This window comes from Nothoprocta perdicaria, unplaced genomic scaffold (genome assembly GCF_003342845.1).
Source record: "Nothoprocta perdicaria isolate Ctin4 unplaced genomic scaffold, notPer1 scaffold_20, whole genome shotgun sequence".
NCBI classification, from domain to species: Eukaryota; Metazoa; Chordata; class Aves; order Tinamiformes; family Tinamidae; genus Nothoprocta; species Nothoprocta perdicaria.
The window spans coordinates 2,990,177-3,011,911 of NW_020455205.1; the positions used below are offsets into that span (position 1 = coordinate 2,990,177).

Below are 21,735 nucleotides of genomic sequence, written 5' to 3' on the forward strand. Positions count from 1 at the left end.
AGCCAAAGGACAGTAGAGGTGCTCATCTTAAAGCTGTCCAAAAGAGTTGAAATCAGCCAATTTGACCAACCTGCTGATGAGGTATCTCTGGAAATTAGCCCTTCCCTCCAGAATACCCACCACAAATTTCAGCTTGGAGTTTTTATGTTCTGTCAGTCTGTATTTTTCCTGCAGTTTCAGTTGGTTGTACTGACACACATCCTCCATAGATAAAAATTGTCATAGCACCCTTGATTCCTTCTTCCTCTCCATCCCACAGTGTTCTTGCCCACGTACTGCCTGTCAGCCAGAGCCGCGTTGCCGCTGGATGCTGCCAACAGCCGCCGGCAGCAGCTGCGTTTCCCTAGTGGATGGGGCCGTGTTCATGCCTTGTGTGTATAATTTGAAAAGAGAAGCAGGACATTAATTTTGCTGCAAATTATGGCTAGCTTTTAATCTGCTCTTCAATTTTCATTCCCCCTCAGAGGAGAATAGTCGTTATTGAGRAGGTCTTCAGGCCGATGGAGTCCAGTATTTAGGCCGCTCGGGCGCTGAACGCAGCTTGTGGGCAGGGAGAGACTGTGAGAGTGGCGTTGCCCCGGGCTGCCAGCTGCGGCCTGCCCCRGGAGCCCAGCCCAGGCCTCGGAGTCAGCTGGCTGCCACCTCCTTCCCCATGCCAAGCAGCACCTGAAGGCTTGGGGGGGCCTCCTGGTGTCACCACCTGGCTAGGGGGTTCTGCTCTGCTCCAGGTCYTTTCCGTCAAGTCCATGCGAATGGCATTTCAGTCTGCCACCTCTTCTTCTACCGGGCAGTGAGTCYAAGATGGTCACCGAGTCGTGGTCTCACTGGTTGCCTCTGGTTGTAGCCACCTCTAGTTGGTGAAACCTGCGCCAGTTGCCTTATTGCTCTCCAAAACAGGAGGTTTGCCAGCAGGGATGGGAGGGGTAGTAAAGGAGAAAGGAAGGAGCAAAAACTGTGTCTGATGTAGTGGGGAGCACCAGATGTCATGTGGAAAATTGCGATGTACTCAATCAGCCTCTTCTACAAACATTTTCATACTGATGTAACTTAGTTATGGGGTGTGAGATAGAAGCATATGAGAGAGAGAGTTTAAGCTTTGAAGCATTTCAGACAGATGGAAGTTTGTTAGCAAAGGCAACTTATGTGGAATTATAGGCTAGTGGTATTCACAGCTTATTGATTCTGTTTTAAGTGATTTTATATTTGAATGAGAGATGTGATGAAAGAGAATAGAGCAGAATTATAGGGAGTGAGAGATGGAAAGACCAAAAGCTGCTCTTGTCTTACAGGGGTGTAATGCAGAGTGTCAGAACCTCTGTGAGGACCTGACCTGGGACGTCAGAGGTTAGCCTCACGGTGCCGACTTCAGCTTGCACTGTTGGCCAACATGGCTTTCTTTAAGTACATTATTAAAAGTAGTATCATAAGTGAATTGGGAAAGATGCTTTGACATCTGTATTATACATTGAATTAAGCTTCCTTTAAAAAACAAAAAACAAAGATTTGTCTGAATCGACACAAAGTATTTGATATTCCACAGCAAAAGGAAAAAAAGAGTAATCTTATAGTCTGCTTCTGATTCTCAAGTAGGCTTTTTGCACTTAAAGGAGAGTTCAATTACTCAGAATATCACCTTTTATACAAATGAGAAAATGATTTGTTTATAAAATACTCACACTGGCAAGATATATCTTTTTCATAGCTTGTTTTTTCCACATATTAACATGTTTGAGGTGTATCAGTACTTTCATAAACATCTCTTGCTTCTGTTCATGTCAAACTTTGAATTAATAAATCTCATTAAATTTTTGCAAAACTGTTTATTATAATGCTTAACACCTGGGGCTTAACTGGAATAAGAACAATATTAATTTCATTTGAATCGTAGTGCCTCTGACCAAATTAATCAACTAAACTTGTACTATTAGTGATTGTACTGGTTTTGGAAAATTCACATTCTATACTCCAATTTTCTTGAGTTATTCTTTTTATTGTAATTGTTAAACRGTGAGTATTTCATTCGAGTTAATTGGCATTTATTTGGAAAGATGCCACTTCCTGCAGTAAAGACTTTTCTTTGATGATAATGGTTTTCAGTAGTGTTAACATGAGTCATAGAATATGGGATGTGTTCCCCAAATATATTGTTCCAAGCCATTGTGTTCCATGTCAGACTAGCTCAYCTTTTACTATTCATGCACTTTATAAATTAAGTCAAGTCTTGCTCTATATGTGTCAGAATTATGTAACAGCAAGTGCTTCCTTTATTGGTGAATGCAAACTTGTCATTTGCATTCTGAGGTTTGATTTTCAAAAGGGACAATATTTACCTTTTCTTTTTTTTCTTTCTTAAAAGAAAGGGCTATTGCAAGACATGAAGTCAGAGAAATAGAACAACGCCACACAGTAGATGGCCCCCGACAAGATGTGTCACTGGATGAGGAAGATGACGTGGTGATTATTTACAATAGAGTACCTAAAACCGCAAGCACATCCTTCACAAATATTGCCTATGATCTTTGTGCAAAGAACAAATATCATGTTCTACATATCAATACAACCAAAAACAATCCTGTTATGTCCCTGCAAGATCAGGTAAGCTCTTGCATTTGGGTGTTTTTATTGAACAAGGTGGGAAGAAAAAAAGTGGTTGTATGCGGTTGTAAACATGCATGATCTGATGAGAGTGGTTTTAATTCCATTATTTTAAGTTTTCCAAAATGAATGGATTTCAATATAATTTTTGCCCTTTCTTTGTCCGTGAGGAGACTGGATAATTAGATAGTAGATAATAATAGACAATAATAGGCTTAGGGCTTGCTGAGCTACTGGAAGTGGTAAGTACCTGTTGATAGTCTAAAAAATAAGCTTAAAAGTGACACAATTAGAGCAGAAATTACCTGTGTTAAAACTATATGTAAAGATCTGTTGTGYTGTCATCTCATCATTGCCTGGCATTTCCCTTTGAAGTGTCTGCAGTCTTACTTGCCATCCTCTCCGTGCCATGTAGGCACCATGCCATTTGGGCTATTCTGCTGTCTCGGGTACCACGTGCCATGAGTGATCAGTGCTCTGTTTCTCTTGGGTCCAGTCTGATTTTTTTGTTGTTGTTTTTTTTTTTGTTTTTTTTTTTGTAATAAGCCTCTGCTCTTGGTGAGTGCACACACAGAACCTAAATAGAAAGTCAGGTCTAAAACATGTCCACTGGCTGTACAGCAGCTGTTGCCAGACTCTTGCTTGCCTGCTGATCATCTTAAGAGGATGCGCAGCAGAAGCAGGAGCTGTTCTGCATTGCAGCACATCTGCACAGAGGCTCCCAGCTCCTCCTGCTCCGTGCCTACAGGCAGAAGCAGCCCAGCACAGCTGTAGTAGTCTGAGGAGGAGAGAAGAAAAAAAAGGCAAATCAAAAATCAAAAAAATCAGAAAAAGGTGAGTATCTGAGAAAACAGTGAGGTAATTGGGGTAAATTTTAGGTCTAGTCATTCTGGCCACTGTATATTTTGTCCCAAATTGGGCTTGTTTGCTGAGGTTTGCTAAGGAGTAAACATGGTAACCATCCCTATAATCCTATCCATGGGGTAAAGCAAGTACTAAAAAGCCATGCGGAGCCATTTCCAAAAGATCTAACAAGCCATTATCTTTTAATTAAAAATCCTGTTCAATTTAATCCTACTGCCCTTGCAACCACTGATTCAGTTTCTGTGGAGGTGTCTTTGAATAGTACCGGTGTCTGCAGAAGGATAGAGCTAGATGAGTACATGAGGTGTAGGAGAGAGTGATGGTGTAGACTGAACATAGGCACTTTTCTCACAACTTTGCCTTAAATGTCTGCTTTGGGTTTCATTCAAATAAAATCCATTCTTTCCTGAATTCCTTTTGTCTGGAGAACCTCTCCTTCTCTCTTCTCCCAACAATTTCCTACTGAAAAATGAAAATCCACCAGTGCTGGACATGTCTATAATACTGGCAGTCTTAGCTTCATTTGGTGTTTTGTTGTTGTTCAAGGTGATAAATAGCATTATTTAATTAGAAGATTGGGTGGTATTCACAGTACCACCTTCATCAGTACAGCTGAGTTGTGTGTTAAGTGTACATACACCAGAAGTAAAACATATAAAAAAATCCTAAAGGCAAAATTATTTTTTTAGTGATACTGTTTCTTAAAACAAATCTCCCCAAGCAAGCTGTGAATACATAGATAACTTTTTAAAATAGCCATCCCTCTTTTAAGTGCTATTTCTACTGTGTTTTTGCCAAACTATTATAATCTTGTAATGGATTTCAAGTTCTCAGCCCATATGTGAAACCTTTATTTCTTGGATGCAATCTTAAAAAAAAAAAAAAAAAAAAAAAAAAAAATTACTGAAAATCCATTCCAAATATAGACTGCATCTGCTTTTAGATAATCCAATAAAAGTCCCTAACTCATCCAATTTAGTTTCAGATGACGATTTTTCCAGTAGCACTCCTTTCTTTTACTGCTCTTCTGAAAGCAGCATCCTAGTAGCTGCTTCTCTTTTCACAGATTAGCCTTTTCTTGTAGCAAGCGGAGTACCCTGTTGGCCATATTGCATTTCTGACCTATAACAACAAAAATGCTTCGATTGAAATCAAGTAGACATTTGACAGGATTTTAGCTATTGCCTGCATGTTTCAGTACTGATATTTTCTGTCTGTACAAGTATGCCCCTGTGGATGGCTGCTTGGATAGCATTCTAGCCACATAAACCTTGTTGCAACCTTTGTTGCATTGTGAATTTGTGTCATTAACACATTTCAAAACAAATTAGCATTCTATCTTGCAGTATACATTCAAGATACAGTTTTAGAAAAGAGGATATGAAAACACATGCTGCATATTGTTCGTGTGAATATCTATGGTACAATTATCCAGCATTTAACTATCTCAGCTTGTTGTTTTCTGTTCTTTGTTTTCTTCTCACGTGATGTTGTGCTCTCTTTTTCTCAAAAGAGCAACTTGAATTCTCTTTTAGAGCAGTGGTCTGCTGGAGAGCACTCTCATACCAGCTTCAGTAATATGAATTTTGTCAACTGGTCAGAGGTTGCAATGTTTGTTAGAAATGCAACTAGGAAGAGTTCACAGTGACCCTGTAAGAAGTAGGAGTACTATGTAACAGTGCTTAGCATTTCAGAACCTTTCTGTCCAAGTTCGGTGTCCTGGTRTGTATTGGTGTCCACCTCCATACCTGTGCCAATTGTATTTTTCCTCCTGAGAAAGAGCTGTTGATACCAGACAGGGATCTAGATTGGCTGAACTTGGTAGGCTTAGTCCTGTCACCATCTCACAAAATTGCTTCTCTGCTGCTACAGGCAGCTAAAAGAAAGGACAATCTTCATAGTCTCTTCTGACTAACAGCTTGAACACAATCACTGGTCATTGAACTACTTCCATTTCATTGCTTGTTCCTGAAAAAAAGGACCAAATCTATTTATAGTTTTAATTTGGAGATTCAGCAGCTGCCAATCAAACCTATAATATAAAAGTAGGATTTTTTGCAGCATCCGGAAGTCCATAAGGACAAGGACCATGCCACRTTTGCTAACTGGTCTAATTGGTGGCCAGAGGAAAAGTGGCAGGCCAGAACATCACTTTGGTTTGCCTGCCTGGATTCCCCAGGCTTTTTAAATTCTAATTGTCCTAAAAAGATGGATTTAAATAACCTTTCCCAGTCKTCTTATATTCTAAGTACATTTCATCTGTCTTTTTAATTCAATGAAGCTCAGCTGATTTCTCACTATAGATTATGAAGCAACTTTGTAGCTGATTATTTAAAGCACCAGGAAATCTCTTCACAGGAATCTCATTCACATTTATCTGAGCTTTTAAAATAACCTCCAGTTTTATTCAGCTAAGTTCAGACACAGAAGCTTGCTCGTTCCCTTGAAAGCTCCAGTATCCGCTAAGCCTGGAAAAGAAAGGTGGCACTGATCATATTTAACAGTAAGAACCAGCATGCAGCATTTGTCTGCCCTAAAATGTGCRAATCCTGACTCGTGAGGCTCTCTGTGACCTGGAACAATTTAGACTTTCAAAACGCTGCAAAATGTGGGAAGAAAAACATTCTAGCATGCAGGCTAGTTACAGGCATTAAAATTAAATTCTCCGTGGTCCATCTTGTAGCTGGGCTATTTCTTAAGGTGGATGTAAATGTCACGGCTGTCAGAGAACCTTCCTAGCCTTGTCTGAGTCTTATCAATCAGACTGGGTAAGCTAATAAAAGGGTAAACATCACATTAGGTCTCTGGTGTATAATTGAAATATTAGCTTCATCTGTAACAATCCTATGTTTTTAAATGGTGATTTTTCTTAGCAGGCAAATATGTTTTAAGCCAGAAGTGGGTGGGGGAGATGGAAGGAGAATATATTCTCTGCATTTAGAGAACTTTATCAGGGAAGAAATATGCTCATAGCTGAGGCTCTTCACTGAATGTCTTGTAAATGATCTTTAAAAGTATAGTCAATGATGAGGTAGTTTTGAGCAGTATAGGTAGTAGAGCTGGATTCCAAGTCATCTCGATGCGTTATCGCTTTGTGTTACACCCAGAACGAGACAGGAAACCAACCCAGGTTACAAAACRCTTGTAAAACATTGGAGTGCTTCTCAGATTTGCCAGTTTTCATGTGCAGTATATAATTTAAATTGTGAAGTGCTGCAGACTGTTGTACTTTCTATCACGGAAAGTGTGACTGCTGCCTGTTATTAAAAAATAGTCATATTTTCTTTACCTGAGCATCCAAGAGCCAGTGTTCATGGAATTAAAGATGATGAACCTCTTCAAATCACAGGCAGCAAATTTTGCACATTTGAATAAACAGTAGTGGGACAGTCTTGCAAATAAAAACCAAGCTTAAATTCAGCTTCCAGGATATTCTCAATCCATTACACTTTACAAAATATTAGCATGTCTGACTTGAGCCCTAAGACTGCTTTTTGGACCCCTWTGTCTCACCTCAATGTCTTTCTAGTTATCTGTTATTTGTTAGGCACATCTACATGATATTGTAGATGTGCAGAGACTATTAGAGAGCAGTTGTAAATAAACCTCTGTCACGAATTGCTGTTCTACTCTTTAAAATTAAATTAACAGAGGCTATCTGTTCTCTGTAAAGCTATACTTGTCATAAGACTAAAATGGTAGGCATTTGTTTTTCTCTGCACTGATACTCCATGAATTTGTATTGCCAAATGTTGAACAGAGGTTTGTTATGGCATGATGTTTTGCAGTTTTCTGTGCTTCAGTTGTAATATCTTGCTTGGTTTCCAAGTGGTTTTTAAATGATTTTTAAGTGTGCTTTCCTATTATGTAAATAAGCTGTCTTCTCATTCTTGGCTTCAGAAATGGCATATCATTGCCATACAGCTCAAACAGTACAAATTTATCATCTTTTCTTTATTATYCAATTCACTAGTTTTGAAGCAAGTTTCAGAGCTAAATGCTTTGATCTTAAAATATTCTATTCATCTAATGAAGCCAAGCAAGATCAGCATTTGCATGTCCCACTTAATTTCATCATCCTTTCTGGTTTGGGGAGTGAGTCTGTTTGTTTTTGTTATCTTTGAAATGTAAAGCTATTTCTATTTTTTGTGAAGTTTGCCAGGAGATGCTTTATCAGCTTTCGTTTAAGGACTGCTTCATGCTTCAACGTGATCTTCTGGAAGTTGTACTGAGTGAATGTTTGGCTTAAAAGTAACTGTTCAAAGTSCTAAACTGTTTATCTAATTTACACTGTATACATTTTCTAAAATTTGCATTGCCTTTTGGAAAAAGGGAACAAATGAACCCTCAGTTTGGTTTCTTATGTCCCAGTAAAATAGGTCTGCAAATATACTTGCAAATCCGGTACACTTTAATCTGAGGGACTAAATGAAGTCAGACAATTTCATCAAAGACACACTTGCATTTCCACTTATTGCAGAGGGAATTCTACATCACTTTCAAGTTACAAATAAGATGAACCAAAGATGAAKAGAAAATTAAATGTTTGTATTGATGGCATTTTTGTGACGGTTTTCCTTGAATTGCCCATCAGGTTGCTGAGCCTTAAGTTTTATAAWGAGCTAATGTGAGTTGCCTGCATGCTGCCAGAAGAACCTACTTGATTTGGTGAAAATTCTTTAGTGATATTCATAATAAAACTAGACTTTCTCCTAAAGCAGGTTTTACTTATTGAACAGAAAGCACCATTTAAGCAAAGCCTGAATGTTCTGGCTGTTCAGAAACATTTTCTGCTGTCTACCTTTACAGGTGCGATTCGTGAAGAATGTCACTTCCTGGAAGGAAATGAAACCAGGATTTTACCATGGACATGTATCCTATTTGGATTTTGCCAAGTATGTTACCCACGGATTTATCTGTTGAGTAGTACAGGAGTTTGAAATATGCTGCTGCTCGGGTCCTTATGGGATATTACTGCCCTCTAGTGATAACTCTCTGGTAGTTACTGCTAAGAACATTTCCAGAACTGGATTTTTCCTTTTTTGTTCCAAGTTTTGTTGTTCTTCACTTTAGGAATATATCTTTACACTTTATCAAAATACTACAAGTTATTTCAAAATTGTATTTTTCTTGTTTTTCTGACTTACTGTTCATTTGACTGGCAGTAAAAAGCACAGAATATATTCTCAGTATTTCTCAGAATATATTCTCAGCAGCTCAGCATTGTGAAACCTTCCCATTCTGTTATATATGCTAATTTTAATTTTTAGCTTTTTATTTTAAAGAAATAAGAGGAAATGAGAATTTTATAGATTTGCAGAGTAGACTATGTAAATTAGAAGTTTCCAATGGCACTAAGAAAAAGTAACAGACAAAACATCCTAATTTCAAATAAGAAACGTATCAAATTTTATCAGTTTGTCTCTTGCTTTTTAAAGTTAAAATACTCCATTAATAAGCCACTGAACTGAACCCCTATTGGAATACAAGCTCTCTAGAACAGCCAAGGTGAATATTTTATACATTATTCATTTCATAAAGCTGAAAATATTTTTGCACAGTGGATCTTTTTAAACTAATATAATTATTTTGCTTCTAGAAAGGCATCTAAGCAATTTCACAGGTTTCATTCATCTGCATACTTCCCTTCAGGGCTATTTTATCCTTGTGTTTGTTACCCTTTTGCCTAAATGACTTATTCTTCCTTGAAGCAGCTTGTTTTTTGTCATACTTGTGGTTTTCATTATTACAATAATAAATTTATCTTATGCTCTGGTTGCGTTTAGCATGGCACACTCTTTGAGCTATAAGGTGGCTGCTTGAAGCGAATATTTTTGTAGCTGTGAAGTGTAAAATATTTTACAAAAGTCTGTTCCTGCTTGTTATACATGGACATCAGACTTAGAGTCACTGTAATATTATCATAATAAATGTCTTTTAAATTTTGCTCAGGCTAGAAATACTGARTTCAATCAGTGAGCTATGGCATTAAAGTCAGGTTACCACAGTCCGTCAACCTAGAAATAACAGTAAAAAGTTTGATTTTCCTCCCTTCCTATCCCCTCTCCTTTTCTGATCCATCTTCATTTCCTAATTTTCTCATTCATGATTATTTGGAAAAAAAATTCTTCATCTGACATCATGCATTTTGCTGAATCATTATTGTTGCATTATTGTAACAAGTAATTTATATTCTCATAACTGARGCTAGTGGTGTGAGCTAACATGCAATTCCCCATGAATGTACAAGCCTGCACAAACATTTTAAGGCCTTTCTGTTTCCTTAGCCTGCAGATACATGCTGAGGCTCATGCTGCCTCTAAACGGGTTGTTACAACTTTCTGCTGCACTTACTGTAGCGTCTGTAGAAAGGGGCACATTCCAGTGGGCCTGAAAGGCCGCGTAGTTCTAAGTTTCTGGACCTTGTGTCAAAATGGTTCAAGTGGTCATGAACTCCGTTGGAGGCCTTTTGAGGGTAAGAGCTGTCACAGAGGCAGCTGAGAGCAGTGACTGTGCCTGTTATAGCCTAACTGCAGCTCTGGCAGCTGAAAACTCCCTTGTTTCTTCTCTGACTTTGATGATGTCTGTAGTGCTGGTCATTTGCCAAAGTAACACCTTTTAAGTACATTTTTCTCAGCTTCCTCTTTTGTTTTCTTATATTTCTCTTTTTTACTTTTTTAACCAGGTTCCTCGTATGAGCAGTATATGGTATTATAAATTACCAACTGCTAACCATATTGCATCTTGAAACCAGGAGCACTCTCTTTTAGCTAAGCTTGGAGGCTTAAATAGTCTTCTGTCAATTCAAAACCCTTTCACAGTTTGACTCCATGTAAACCTAAGAGATCTTTATTATCATTATATATTTATTTATGGCTTCAGGGCACTGCACATCRTTGCAATAATCTCCATTGTGATATGTCACCTTTAATGTTTGAATACCATATTTATTATTTTGCCACAAAAATGTCTCAAAGGGAGCAGAAAAAAACCTCTCCAGTCTATTGCAAAGGCAGCCTTAAACATGAACCGTTGAAAGGCAACTCTGATTTGACCTTGGTTTTTTTTTTTTCCTCTCTTACTTTAGATTTGGTGTTAAAAAGAAACCAATTTACATAAATGTCATAAGAGATCCTATAGAGCGGCTAGTTTCTTACTATTACTTTTTGCGCTTTGGAGATGATTACAGACCAGGGCTGCGAAGGCGAAAACAGGGGGATAAAAAGGTAAAGTAGACTCTGTTACATATACTGTTTATGGTAAAGGTCATATGAAAACTATATGAAAAATACGTCCTGATAAAAACTGAATGGTTTTGTATCTGTACTCATGATGATGGTGGTTTCATAGGTGATATTCTTTACTTGGTGTCAGTACTGGACCAGAATTTAACATTAACTTATGTGTTTTTTTATAAATGTATAAATGRATTTTGTGTTTTTAAAAAAATTTAAAAGTGTTTTATTATACCAAAGATGGTCAGTATCTAGTTAAGCTTATCATTCTGTATTAGGAATCTGTATTTGCCTTGAAAACTAAGATGGATACAGTGTATACCAAATCCTTTAAGACTGCTGATCTTTTAGCCTTAACATCTACTTTACTAACCCACCCTCTTTCATTTTCTTAAATATAAATATTGCAACGTGATTATAACATATGAAGAGTTTCCTTAAAAACAATGGAATATGAACAACTGGCTTCCATACTTCTCCCATAAGTTAAGGAGTTTACTGGTAGTTCAGGTTAGCCTGTTATACYCTTGTAATACTACTAGTACTAGTTTCAGAGCTGCAACCTCATCTAGGTCCTGTAGTACATCTATTTTAGGAGGTAGCTGCATGTTTGTTGTAATGGTTTCCAGTAAGACATTCACTGTTGCTTAAATYGAGAAGAAAAGTAGGGTATTATGTGTATAAGAAGAGTTTAAATGAGTTTAGTTGATGCAGAATGGAAACTTTCAGAACAATAAGGGGKTTTTGCTCTTAATAGAGGCAAAAATATTGTTCTTGAATTTCATTAGCAATATGTTTTCTTAAACTTTTGTTTAAAAAACATCAGAAAGTTAACATAACATTGTGCTCATAGCAGGGGACAGTGAAAATTTAAGTAAGAAAAATCACACCAAAAAGATTTTGTGCAAATCTATAAACAACACCATAACAAGTAATAACTTTGACTAACGATTTTCCCCTTCACCTCCCTGCCCCACCACCTTCCCAAAAGGGTGATTTTTAAATACCAAAAGGAGACCATTTCTCCTTGGTTTCTGCCCTGCCGTGTTAGTAAGGTTTTGGCGCCATCTTCTGCTCCTGCACTCCAGTTTGCCCTGATGTCCTRCTATTCAGATAGAGGAAAGCTTCAGGCACCAGAGTACCTGAAGAGATGGGAGGACACCTATCTTTGTAGACTTGCTGCAGAGATGATGTGATGTTGTGCTACCGTAAAGGCCTTTTCAGAGAGGATTTTTCATTTTGTGACTTACTCCATCCTTTTTCATGAGGAGCTTTACTTGGCCAGTGGAATTCTCTTCAGTTAGGGGTCTCGGTAGGCTTCCAAGTCCAAGCTGTTTGTAGGACTTACTATTCAAATAATAATAAAAAAAGTGCCATTTCAATTTTGAATATAATCCTAACAGACTTGTTAGGTAATTACTGGGAACCATTAAGCCAAAACATACCAGTGCTGCTGCTCAGTAGACTGCACTTTAGGTAGCAGCTCTAATTTCCTGGAAGAAGGTGAAGTTCATTCCAATTTATAGTGTCCTAATGCACTGCATTAATAATGTAATGTTTATGTACTGATAGTGCTTTTCTATAAAACTGTTTAGATGGTGTCTTATAGCACTAACTCACTCTAGACTACATTATAGTAGGTACCACAACAGTGCTTTAGATGAAAAGTAGGGAAGGTAAAATAATGCAATCTTGAGAATAAAAGTCAATTTTGCCCTTACTAAGTGGAGTGGAGTCTCAGTATTCCCTATACACRTGTGCCTACATCCATACCATAGTGCATAGGTGGAAGAGTACGTTTTTCCTAATCTCTGTCTTGGTACACTCAAAATTAGACAGTTGCAGGCAATTTTGTTCCAAGAACAGAGTCTAGAAAGACAAGGGTTTCCTGTGTTAAAATCCCTTGATGGAGCCATTCAGATGCCCATGGTAGAAGAAATGGGGAGGAAAACCTGTTCTATTTCATCTTACGTAGAAAATCACTTCCTTTCTTAGGAAGAGTTTAGGAAGTTCTTTCTTAGGAAGAACTGTAAATTTCCCCCACAGAAGTTTTTCATTTGATAAATATCCATTTATATTAGTACATATTTTTATAAGTTAGGAGTAACTATATTTATAGCCGCATACATTTAGAACAATTTAGGTTTTAGGTAAATGTTGATGCCATAAAACACACATGATGGACCACTGTAGAATTTCTCTAGAGAGCTACAAAACTAGACATTTGTATGCTGTGAGATCTGTAGAACTGGGCTAAGAAACATGAGCTACAGTAAAAGTCTGGCGTGGAACAAGATGCCATGGGTTAATCCCTGCATTGGCCTGCTATCTATATATTTTTCAGGATATTTTAAGAATAAATCATCTCATCAGGAATAGAAGCCAATCCTGTAGTCCTTCTTTTAACATAGAATAATTACATATATTTTCACTTTAGTTTGAACAGAAACTTTTTAGAATGTCTTCTGTATAACTGAAAGTTGTCTTTTAGGTTGAATGCCATCAAGCTGGATAAAGTAAATTTTGTAAATTCTGTTCCATGCTAGAGTAAGTCTTTAACTGTATCATTGCAGCTGAAACTGTGTGTCACTGTAGCTATCTATGCACAATTGCACAATCATGTTGTATGAAATAGCCCATTAGTCAGTGAAGCAACTTGCTTTTCTGTSTACTGCCTGGAAGCCAAAAACAAATTAGCCTCTGGGATGGAAATTCCTTGTTGTAATACTTAAAAGGTAGTAGAAACTTGATTCATCTAGAACAAAATGCACAGTGTTCTTGGGGAAAGATCCAGTTGTTCCAGTACTGCTTTGGTTTTGTTTTGGCAAAAACAGTGATACTAGCACTCTTTGTGGGTTTTTTTATTATTGTAACGTAACCCTTATTAGAGGCTTGAAACTGTAGATTAGTTCTTATTGTAAAGGACTGTCCAAATACTGTTTTAGTTAAGGCAATAGGTTCTCCTCATAATAAAACATTGTGAAGTGAAAGCCTGAAAAAAAATTACTTTTTTTTTTTCTTGTCATGTTGTGCTTCTTTTCTATTCCCACTACATTTAACAACCAACCAGGTTAAGATGTTTGATATATAAGCAGGACTTTAAAGCTTAGCTCTATTTTGTCTGTGTTCCAGACCTTTGATGAATGTGTAGCGGCCGGAGGCTCAGACTGTGCTCCAGAGAAACTTTGGCTTCAAATTCCGTTCTTCTGTGGCCACAGCTCAGAGTGCTGGTAGGGAGAGGAGTTTGGGTTAAATGGTTAAATTTGTGTTTCRGTTGGGTAGCAGCCAGTACTTTACTAATAAGTTTTTTTCTTTAGGTTTGTTGTTTTTGTTTTGTTTTGTTTGTTTTTTTTGTTTTAAGAAGGTGCTTTGAAATACACTCTATTGAAACAGTCTTAGAGTTGTTTAACCCGGTGGTACGGTAGGGTACTGTGCAAGTGCGTGCTGATAGTGCTCTGAGAAAAAATGGATGTTTTCACTTTTAAAATTCTTTTTTTGTGGATTCAGACTCTTGACATATTTTTTGTTAAGACAGGCTATGGTATCTGTCTGAATGGAGATATTGCATTCAAGCTCCTACAGTTTCGGTGGCAAATATTTGAGATATTTATTTGAGGAAAAAAATAGAGACAAAGATGAGTTCATCTTAAACTTTTATCAGACATCCAATGATTAAATAAAGCATAAACAAAGCAAATGATCAATTGGGAGCTTCTGTTTCAGACCTACTTAGACCTGGGCCAGGTGGAGAAGCAGAAAACTCTGCATATGTCTCCACTCTGTCTAAAGATATATATATATATATATATGTAAAAAAAAAAAACTAAATTTTTTTCTTTGATTGGGGCAATCTTCCCGAGTAAATGACTCTGTAACCTGGAATTATGCTTACAAAAGAAAAAAGTGTAGTCTTACCAGCACCCTTTCTGATATCTAATGTGAAAGTAGAGAATCTCAGTTTGGATACAGAGAAAATTAAACCCTCTAGAAAATGCATTAATAAAGGTAGGGACCATATACATATAACCATAAGTGCTTTTTTGATTGTTTTTGCTTTTTTGTCAATAACTTATTAGTACAAAGTTGCTTTAGATAGCCTTAAAAAACCAAGATATTAGATACAAATGACAAACTGGAGTGATAAGCTAAACTTGAAACAGTTATAAGTTAAAAAGAACCTTGACTTTCTTATGCAAGGGTCATATTGCAAAGTAATATCCATCCAGGGAACAAGGTTTGTTGGCTGACATCACAATTTAATTGTCCTCTTTCACTTTAGGAATGTGGGAAGCAGATGGGCCTTGGAGCAAGCCAAATACAATCTGATTAATGAGTACTTCCTAGTAGGAGTTACTGAAGAGCTTGAAGACTTTATCATGTTACTGGAGGCAGCGTTGCCCCGGTTCTTCAGGGGTGCTACAGAACTGTATCGAACAGGTACCTAAATAGTTGATTTCTGTTAACATATTTTTTCCTCTTCATCCTTTTTTTCTTTCTTTTTCTTTAAGTGTGACTTCTGTATACCTAGATGGTTAGTTTTGARTATCTGCCAGATTTGCCTCTCAGGTGACTGATATTACCGTGGAAGAAACAAGCTCTCTGAAGTCCCAATTTTGGAGGGCAGCCCAAGGATCTTGTTGTCCTCTGCAAATTGCAAGCTTCTAAGGTTGTGGCAAAGGCAGGTATGCCACACATATTGAGCTTATGGTAATTTTTATGTTCAGCAAATCGGACTGGTCTTTATCAAATCTCTTTAGAAAGTTATGTTAAGGGCTCCAGTTTTGTGTAGTGGCGGATAGTGGGTAGATTTCCTTCTGAAACACTGTGGGAATTAATAGTACTTGATACAAAAAAAAAAAAAATTTGTCTGTGTAAAACCAATTTTGATTGTTCAGCTTGTCTGAACTTGCAGACACTTCTGTGTCTGCACAAAATTTAAGTCTTGGGGTGATAGGATGGAGGAAATATGAGGTTTAAACAAGAACAGGATACTTCTTCGGTCAGATGTTTTATTTAATTTTTTTGAAATCATGGTGACAAAAGCAAATTTAAGGAAGTTTTCTTTAGCTCTGGCATTCTTAAAGTAAGCCGCAAATAATACAAAAGAAATTTGGAAGAAGGCATCTGGGATAACTAACTTAGTTTTTCTTCCGTTCATTGACTTCTAAAAATTTTACATAAAATTGCTGCAGCATCCTATGCTAAGAAGTTGCACAGTTAAGTTGAAAAAGCATATGATTCAGTATGAAAGTAACATGCTTCTGTCTTGAACCTGTCATCCAGCTTCAGTTAAGTACCCTGGTTCTTCTACTAAGAATTTGAGAGCAATAAATCTCAATCTTTTTCCAGCTACTTCTAGCTTACAGACTGCATTATTTTCACCTTTTATCACCTGTTTTCTGGGGAATGGAATCTTGTTGCTTTTCTCTGTTCCTTTTCTAGCACGCAGGGTGCTGTCCCTTGCACCATATTTGACATTCAGGTTCACTGTGGGTTGATTTGGTGATGTTATTTTCTGTTTTCTTATTTTCAGTTCCTTTCCTGCAGGTGTTTGCTTGTAATAGCAGCCGAGAAATTACTTTTCAAGCATAGAAATTTTTACTTTTCCTATGAGCATACAATTTCAGTATACTAAATCTAAGCGCTACCTTTGAAAGCAGAAGGGTGTTCATTCTGGGTCTGCATGTGTGCTAGCTTAGAGGTGCATTAAAATTGAGGCATGCATTGAGACATGCAACCTCTCAGTATTTTTAGTTTGGAGATTTTGTCTTATATTTAGCAAAATTCCTGTGTTCTTGCTTCCTGCACTTAAGTCTGACTTCAGAAAGGACTTCTCTTCCCCAAAACATTGAATTATTTGGTATACAAAGGTCCACATACATGGTTGTCCTTCTGGGTTCATAACTTCTCTGTCATTTGAATAGTAGCTCAGTTTCTAGGACCTGGATATGCAACCTGTGATGAGGCAAAGGTCATTCATAGCAGCAAACTTCTATCTTCAAACAGGAGAAACAGGGCTCACGCATAAAGGCTACATAAGTAATGCTGACACATGATATAAAAGCACCTAGTTATCATGTCTTAGGGAAGATGTTGTCATCACTTTGGCTGTCTGTATCTCATGGAAGAAGTTTCTGGCTCTGTGGTTTATAAAATTCTTAACATTTAATATCCAGATTAACATCTAAATAATTATTWTTGAGAGAACAGTACTCAAAGTACGTTATGTGGAGTAATTTGTTCCTTAAATGAAATGTTCGTTCCGTGGATTTATTAGAGGAAGGAGGACGAATTGAAAGAACTATGCAAAATGCATTACCATTTAGTGAGAGACTGCAATTTTCCAATCCCACATGTTATGTTAATACATTTTGGATTAAGTTCTGTCACTTTTAATGCAATTTATCAGAATGCCGAAAGTTTAAAAAAATAAAGAACTGTACATGTTTTTAATCACATGAATTTTTGAATTAAATTATTGCTTTCATTTTATGTTTAGGAAAGAAGTCTCATCTTAGGAAAACAACCGAGAAAAAGCTTCCCACAAAGGAAACTATTGCCAAGCTACAACAGTCTGAAATCTGGAAAATGGAGAATGAGTTCTATGAATTTGCACTGGAGCAATTTCAGTTTGTCAGAGCACATGCAGTTCGGGAAAAAGACGGAGAGTTGTATATTCTGGCTCAAAACTTTTTCTATGAAAAGATTTATCCTAAATCAAACTAAGAACACACTACTGTTAGCTTAATGGACCTAAACCTTTGGTCACATCATCATCTTAGTCCTCAGCTGTGGAAGCTAGATTGCTAGTAGACCTCCAAGACATTTCTCTGTAGATCCAAGTGGGCTGTGGACCACCTCCAGGGAGTTGGATCCTGACTAACTATGTCGGTAATCCAGAAGCAAAAGCTTCCTTTTATCAAACTAATATTTTCAGTGGGAGTTAATACCCCTTACCTGAAGAAATCTACACTTTAAATTGCAGCAATTAACCGCACAGCAGTTCTAGTTGAAAATATAAACAAACACAAATGCTTCTATTAATGCTCTTTTTAATTTTTTGGAGCAATTTATTTTCATTTATACTTCTATGAAGAGGAAATCATTTTTCCCAGCTTTCAACATGGAAATTTTGGTTGTATACAATGAGTAATGTTAATAACTGGTTGACATCTATGCTTTGTTTTTGAGAATGTCATGTTACATGATATTAATTGGGATGGTTAATCACGTTCTGCTGAGAAATGCTGCTGCTGCTGGAATTGCCCATATTTATATATATGTGGTTTTATTAGAAAGCTACAACTGATCAATAGTGTTAAAACATGATTTGCACAGTAGGATTGTAAAAAGTTAAAAGAAATAGTTTTTGTTTTCATTATCCCCATGACCACTGACTGAGGTTGGGAAAACTCTACAAAGAAAATTGGGATTGTCTGCGGTTTTAGTTGATGCTTACACATCAGTRTAAAAATAGCAAGTTCATTATCAAGTTTCTCCATGGATTCTTTTTAATAATCGTAAGCTGAGATACTGGTGAATCCATATTATGACTCCATTAGTGAGCTGTGGTATGGTTAGGGTTTTCCTACTTCTACTCTACTTTTACCTGTAGAATATTTTTACTAAGGTGCTTTATAATGTGTTTTAAAGCATTGCATTTACAAAAGAAGAATGCTGTAAATATTGCTTATTTTATGTATTTGGACCAAAAGGTTTAAAGTAACTAGTTTAAAGTGTTTTTGCACCAGTTTTGTTATATGTGAAGTAAGAAAACATCACATCGACTTCCTGGTTGAGTTAGCTGTTGGACATGGCTGAAATGCACTTCAGTGACCTCAATGACTTTAATACTAGAATACYGTCCAGGGATCTCCTTGCAGAAATGTAGTCTTCATCCTTTTATGATCTTAAGAGGAAAAGAAGAAAAATGTAATGTGTAGTCTGGTTGAGAAAGATGCAGTGAACTTGACATAATTGTATTTATGTAACTGCCTTATGTGACTATTGTAAATTTGTGAGTTGCCATTATTAACAATGTGAAACACCTGGTAGATTAAGTAAATTGAGATCTGAGAACAGATGTTTGGAGTCACTGCCTTATAGCAACTGGCAGTGGAGAACTCCAAGAATTTGTTTCCTATTGAATTTTCTTCAGGATCTGAGTAGTTACACATCTTCCACCTGCCTTTTCTTAAAGTGCTTTTCACAAGGTTGGATGCGGGGGAAGTCACCGAAGAGACAAAGTAAAGAATGCTGGTTAAGGCTTAAATTCCTAAGGAATGATGCTGAAGGCTTAGTTTAAAATTACCAAGTGGAGTTTCTTTAACCAGTTTGTTCTTGTAATGAAAACAGAGGAAACGGAAAATGGTCTGTGAACTGGATGTTTGCAGCCAAAAGCAACAGGCCAATTACAGACAGGATAATGAGAGACTATCAAGTACATCTTGCATTTTCTTTGGGTTTTTTGACCTGCCTCTTTGAATTTTAAAAATAGATCTCTTTGTTCTTGAATAATCAGGGAAGTTCCTTCTGGTAGCTCACTGTTTATATAGCATGAACTGCACATAAGATTTCCTGTTCTGTTTTTTTTTCTATTGACATCATTAATAATGCCAACACATTTGGGAATAGGATGTGCTAGCTCACATACGAGGACATGTCTTCTAGCTAAAGCRGTGTTGTAGAGCTGTACACAGGAAGGAGCTACTGGATTTCTAAAAACTTCTTTAACAAAACAGTCTTTTTTGAAATAAAATGAATATTTATAATCCCAATAAAGATTCTCTATTAGGTGACAGTTTTATGTTAGATTTTATTTTGACTATATTGTCTTTCCTCAGTATAATTTGGATCAATTTAATTCCTTGAGTTTCCTTTAAAATATTAATCTAACCAATGAAGTAGGAATCTAGACTTAACTGTTTATATATTGACAGGAAAAATTGAGTGAAGCATATACTGATTTCAGTAGGACCTACAAGAAACCTTTTCTATTTTGTAAACAATTTTTAAAGCTATGTTTCTTTATTTTTGGTTGGAATTTAGAACTTCTGAAACAAKCAAGTCTTCAGTAACAAATACGGAAAGATGCATTTTTTAACCTTCAGAAGAGCAATATATTTTTCATAGTTCATATAGGAGAAGAAAATCAGATAATAGCAGTTTGTGATCTTTGTGAACTGGCTGGGTTGAGACTGGTGATATCAAGTTGAAAAATAGTGTAGAAAAAAATTTAAAAGGCTAGTTTCAAGTGGAGAAATATGTTCTATGTGTAATCTGCAAATGGAAGGAAACAAGCCTCTCTGCTTTTATACCTAGTGCAAACATTGTCAACTGTGAACATTTTTGGAAGCCTTTGAATTAAGAACTATCCATTTTTGATTTCCTAAAAGCAGAGAGTTTAAAAGAGGAGCTTTACATTTTTTTAAAAACCTGCTCTATTCATCTTCTATTAAGAAATGGAAACAATCCAAATTGTTGGTATTAAAAATATTTTACAGTATATAAACAGAATTTGTCTTGTGTATTTTCCCTTAATGAGTACTACTGAAAAGCAGCAATATGTGGAATTTTGTTGTTGCAGGTGGTGTCATCAGTAAACTTGCTCTGTAGCCCCTGAACACAGATCTTGCAGCCAAAGGCACTGTAGCCTCAGCAGAGGAGACCTGTAGGAGAAAGATTTGCTTTTGGTGGGGTAAGTTAGTTGGAAAGGTGCTGGAATGCTCATACGTATAGTTTGGGGTAGKTTTGGTACCCTGGTACTCCTTTTGCACAGAATGAACCTCAGACTTCTGCAGAGCTGCAGCCCTGTGGAGCTCTGGCTGTGCGTGTGGCACTTGACTGTCGCATTCGGCTGCGCTGGCGGCAGCAGGACACCCCGGGCGGCGCTGGCAGCCGAGCAGCAGCGCCCCGGGCTCCTTCCCGGGGTGACTCTCATCCTCTCAACGAGCACTTCGCTCTTATTTGGGTATCTGTTCTGTGAGCGGCCCCAGTGCGAGGGCGTGCAGCCTGCTTGYACATTCCAGCTTGCTCTGCCTTTATCTTCACTCAGTCTCTTCATTAGTAGTACCCAGACCATGGCTTGGTTTTTAAACAGGGATGGCAATTTGAAGCCCTAGAATATGGCAAAGGTAGCAGCAGCCCGTCCTGGTCATCTGGAAAGCCTTGTCTGGATACTTAATGTTTCTAAAGGTACTTTGCTGCTCTGCCTTCCAGGAATATGTGTTTGCTTGTTTATGATTTCAGAGCTATTTCACTTTGCATCAGTTATTTTCTGATATAATTCTGTTAAAAGTTTCCATTAAGCTTACCTGGGRTTGCTAAATGAGTATATGATAAAAGGTGTAGGGATGATACTGTCTATGCTGTGCTGTTTAAACAGTCCATTGAAAAACCTGACTCGAGTGCACTGCCAATTTAGCTCTTCAGAATTGGAGCATATTTTATGACTACTAGAGATTGGATTTAAGGCCACTGTAAAGGATGCTTAGTTGCATGGATCCGTCCTTTACTACAAGCCTATGCAACTATGTAACCTTTGCAGCAGTATTTATAAGAAGAGGCATCTTTGGGAACACTTCACTGGAACATAACTATAAATGTTTAGACACTTGTACTGTTTTACACTTACATCAGCAGCTTTCTGTAGAGGCAGGTTTGTGAGCATTTCTAAAGCAGTACTGAATGTAATTTTGAAAAACATGGATTGTGCTTCATGACTTTTTTTAAATATATATACACACACACACACACACAGCTAAATAGTGCCTTTTTTCCTCACAATCCATGTTGAAGATACTCGCTCCCACTCACCCTCCGTAAATTGATTCGTTTGTGCAATACTATTCCAATTTGAAACCATTTTGTCACAGCTGTTTGAGAAATAATCTCCATTCTTCCTTACTATGCTGCCAGCTTTCTGTTATTAAAGTGTTTTAGTTGATTACCTAATGCAAATGCTATAAAATAAAACACCCAGTGGGAAGGGGAAAAAAAAAAGTCTGGTGTCCTGTCTTAATATTTGCATGTCACATTCACA

General features: G+C 37.2%; 1 protein-coding gene across 1 annotated transcript in view; it reads left to right on the forward strand.

Moving 5' to 3' along the window:
* Positions 1-19,963, forward strand: part of HS2ST1 (heparan sulfate 2-O-sulfotransferase 1) — a 71,306-nt gene extending 51,343 nt beyond the window's left edge. Inside the window, exons 2-7 of the mRNA XM_026037908.1 lie at positions 2,357-2,595; positions 8,269-8,354; positions 10,547-10,685; positions 13,827-13,924; positions 14,974-15,131; positions 17,194-19,963. Of these exons, the coding sequence (XP_025893693.1) occupies positions 2,357-2,595; positions 8,269-8,354; positions 10,547-10,685; positions 13,827-13,924; positions 14,974-15,131; positions 17,194-17,420 (947 nt within the window). The 3' untranslated portion in view covers positions 17,421-19,963. The remainder of the gene's footprint in view (positions 1-2,356; positions 2,596-8,268; positions 8,355-10,546; positions 10,686-13,826; positions 13,925-14,973; positions 15,132-17,193) is intronic.
* Positions 19,964-21,735: the final 1,772 nt, after the last annotated feature.